We start from the raw sequence: 3,606 nt of genomic DNA, 5'->3' as shown, positions 1-3,606 counted from the left end.
GCTTCTGAAAGGCGATTTTTGAACGCACCATATGTCAAGGTAGCGACTTCTGCATGCGCTTTTTTGAGCACATCTTCAGGGTTGCGCTTTCTGTTCGCCTTCTCCTTCTCAAGGTTGATAAGCTTATTAGCTGAAGCCCATGCTATCCATGACCTTAGGCCACAGTAGCCAGCTGACTGCTTAGCCTGAATCGCAATCTTGCAATATGCAACTGCTGCGCGGACACTATCTTCTTCCTTGACCTCTAACTCTGGAAGCCGTCCATCTCCCCTTGAAGCTCTGATGTGACCCCTTAACCGTGCGATGGCATTTGCGTCGCGTAAATGTTCGGCCATAATGGCTACGGGACGGGGCTTTCGCTTGGATTGTGGCTCGTCGGATGGTGGTTCATTTGGGGCAGCAGCGCGTTTGTTTTTCCGTAACCTTGGTGATTCGACGGTTTCGCCCCGCCGCTCGCCGCACTCGTGCTGCTTTCCGCTTGTGTCTTTTGCCACCCTCGGTGCTTTTTGCCGTGCACTGCGCAGGGTAGCGGCTTGCTGCGCATTGTTCCCAATGACAAATCCTGCGGGATAGGGGGTACCTTCGGACTTCCTCTTTCCTGATCTCCGGGTTCCTGCGACTTTGGTTTGCTGGTCATCGCCTGTGTTTTGCTTATCCGTATGCTCGTTGCCAGTATGCTGCTCTCCAGCGTGATGCTCTTTGCCTGCATCCTTTTTAAGGGAAGTTGAGTTCTGGGGCTGATCGTTCGAAAACGCTATCTCATACGTAATCGGGTCGTGATCATTGCATTCCGCGTTGCAAGGGACATATTCCTCGGACCGATCTGTGGAATCCGTCCAGTTGACCGCTTCGGCCTGAGTGGAAGTGACGCTGAATCCGGAATGGTAGGCGCCTGGAAGGGTAATGACCAATTGCCCGGCTCTTTGCTTGAACTTTCTTACAACGACGCCCCCCTCCCGCAAGCGATTAACGCCGCCATGCAAAGCTTGGTGCCGGAGATATTGGTTGTGGGTCGGCGTCACTCCCAGCATGTCGGCAAACACTCTGTCCGCTTGTTTTTCTGATCCTGGCTCGATAACGCGCCAGATCTTTTCTCCGCAATAGAGATAATTGACCGCCCACGCGCGTAAATCTTCACGATGCCATGCAAACGGTCCCCACGGCCGCGACTGATACGCGGAAGGATTGTGTAATCCGGGAACAGGACCATCCGCAGGAAACTTGTTGCCTCGGAACGGCCAAACCGGACTTTCTGGAGGTAGAAATGCCCCCCTGCGCTCTTCTTCAGTGTGGGCTGGGATGTCGGTCTGGTAGGCCACGTTGCCTAGTTCCGTTGGATCTGAGATTACTGTTGCAAACTTTTCGACGTCGTCGGTAATGCTGGAGTCGATTTTAAGCTTGTCGTTATCGAAAGACTGAATTCTCATTGTCTGGTGTTGGGTGAGAAGTTGGGAAAAACCATGTTCCAGTGGTTTTCGTTCGTATGTTGTTGACTTTCCTCGGCGAAACGAAGGTTGTTTGGGACGGTTTGGTCGACAACTTACTGGCGCGATAATCACAAATATGCCAGCCTTTCCCGCGAGTTCCTTGCCACAGCGGATAAGCGAAGGGATGTCATCTTCGGGGCCTTCCTTCAGGTCCCGGTATTGGTCCGGTGTTGGCTCGAGCAATAAAACGGAGCCACCAATGGTGTCGGGCATCCATCTGTATCTCACGCCGTTGTGAACGTCACTGGAAGGAGGGATGGTGTTGCCACTGTTGCTAGAGTGGGGCGGGGGAGCCTGGGAATGTCCGAGCTCGGGTGGTGGAGCAGCTGGCTGGGGTCGGCTGTCGGGAAGCGGCCTTCTTCCCCGCTCGGGGGCCACCACGAATTTAGCCGCGGTGGAGGCGTCCAAGTTTGACGCGGCAGTGCCATTTTTGCGCTGGCTAAGCGGTTCCGATGGGGGACCTGGCGCTGCTTCAGCCGTCGAAGCTTGCTGCTGGCTTGACGCTTCCGACGCTGAAGCATCTGGTGGGGTGTCGGCACCCTCGATTGCAGAAATTTCGTCAAGGAGCACTTCCTCAACTTCTGGATCAACCGGGGTCGAAACCGCGGTAGCGAAGTCACCAATCCCGGCGTCTGCAAGCGCCTGATCTCCGTCTTCTCGGGGATTGCCGGACCTCAGCGCCTCAACCGCCTTATTCTTAGATTTGATCCATCTCTTCAGGGAGGCCAGCCGAAGGGCGGTATTGTCCCGCTCTCGCTCTTTGTCTATCCCAAAATGGATGCGTACGGCCTCCACGCATCGAAAAGCACAGCAGTTATCCTCGGAATCGAGCTGCAAGGATCAGCGCGATGCTCAGCCGATCGTTTAGGACTGGGGGCTCTTACATCGCGTGGTTCTTGCTCAAAAGCATCATTACGACCGAGCATACGTACAAGTGCGGTCGCCTCCTGCTCGCGCTTTTCCTTTGTCATTCCCCAGCTGATAAATTTGGACTGGTCCAACTCGACGACCGCAATGACGAAATGATTTTGGCCCTGTTCCGAAAGCTGGTCGGAGCAGTTGACGTGGTAGGGCAGAACGAGACCACGCGGCGGCGGTGTTTTGTTCAGATCTGAAGGGCGGGCGTCTAGGTAGTATCTGTCTGGCAGATCATCTCTGAGAAGGTCTTCCATCATGCGGCGGTCCACGAACTGGTTTTCACCGAATTGGCCAAGATTCCTCTCCGGGAACTTCTTTTGGGCTTCCGTGACCAGCCTTTCCAGCCGCATGCGATATGGACCAGTCAGTTTTGGCAGCTTGAACTCCCGGGGCTTCGCCGAAGGTATCTTGTCGAGGTCGACAACAGAAATGTGACTCTGTGGCTGTAATTCTGTGACGGGAAGGGGCCGGGGATGGCCGTCGTCAGGCTCCAGCACTTCGCTGTCGCGCATGACGGCATCGAAAATCTCAGGGGAAGGGCTCAAGGGACTACTGGCCGTCGACAGTCCAGCCGCTGCCTGCGCCTCGGGATTGCTGGCCGTCGATTGTCCAGCCGGTGGCTTTGCGCGATTGATTGCGAGGAAACCAGGGACCGTAGCCAATTCCGCGGGTTGGTCAAGCGGGAACTGGCTGTCGCTGGGGGGGGCTGCTGGCAGTGCTGCGGCTGCTGGAGGCGCCGTCGTCGTTGCCAGAATTGCTGGAACTGCTCCCCGCCGACAATGAGTTTGCCACTGCAGGCGGCGCAGGGCTGGATTGCAAGGGGTTGGAGTCGCCCATGTGAGGTCGCGATGCCGGCACGGTGTCTGGATATGGCTGCGCCCCGGTCGAGGCACGCGGCAGGGGGGCAGTATCTGACATCTCATCGCCACTGTCGCCATTGCTGCCCGGGGTGGCCGGCGACAAGGCGGCGGCGGCCGTCGTCAATGCTGCTGGCGATGTTGTGGCAGGCGGCCGGGGATCCGCGCCTGACAACTCATCGCCACTATCGTTGGTGTCGTCGGGGCGAGCTCGGCCCACCGGCACCAAACGGAGCAAAGGAACCGCATCTATATCGATCGTTAGGTCCTTGTTCGTCGGTTACCCAGGGGGTTGCTTACCAGCTGTGCGTTGTCGCTTAAGCTCCGCAATTTCGGCGGCTTGT

At 56.7% G+C, this 3,606-nt stretch overlaps 1 protein-coding gene across 1 annotated transcript in view; it reads right to left on the bottom strand.

Moving 5' to 3' along the window:
* Window positions 1–3,511, bottom strand: part of GGTG_12148 (hypothetical protein) — a gene marked incomplete at its 5' end in the record, with an annotated part of 7,445 nt that extends 3,934 nt beyond the window's left edge. Inside the window, 5 exons of the mRNA XM_009230041.1 lie at window positions 29–1,430; window positions 1,545–2,318; window positions 2,420–3,025; window positions 3,093–3,447; window positions 3,507–3,511. Of these exons, the coding sequence (XP_009228305.1) occupies window positions 29–1,430; window positions 1,545–2,318; window positions 2,420–3,025; window positions 3,093–3,447; window positions 3,507–3,511 (3,142 nt within the window). The remainder of the gene's footprint in view (window positions 1–28; window positions 1,431–1,544; window positions 2,319–2,419; window positions 3,026–3,092; window positions 3,448–3,506) is intronic.
* Between the last annotated feature and the right edge of the window lie 95 nt (window positions 3,512–3,606).

The sequence above is a fragment of the Gaeumannomyces tritici genome (genome assembly GCF_000145635.1).
Source record: "Gaeumannomyces tritici R3-111a-1 unplaced genomic scaffold supercont2.8, whole genome shotgun sequence".
NCBI lineage: Eukaryota > Fungi > Ascomycota > Sordariomycetes > Magnaporthales > Magnaporthaceae > Gaeumannomyces > Gaeumannomyces tritici.
The sequence above is the reverse complement of the archived record's forward strand: the minus strand, read 5'-3'. Positions and strand labels throughout refer to the sequence as shown.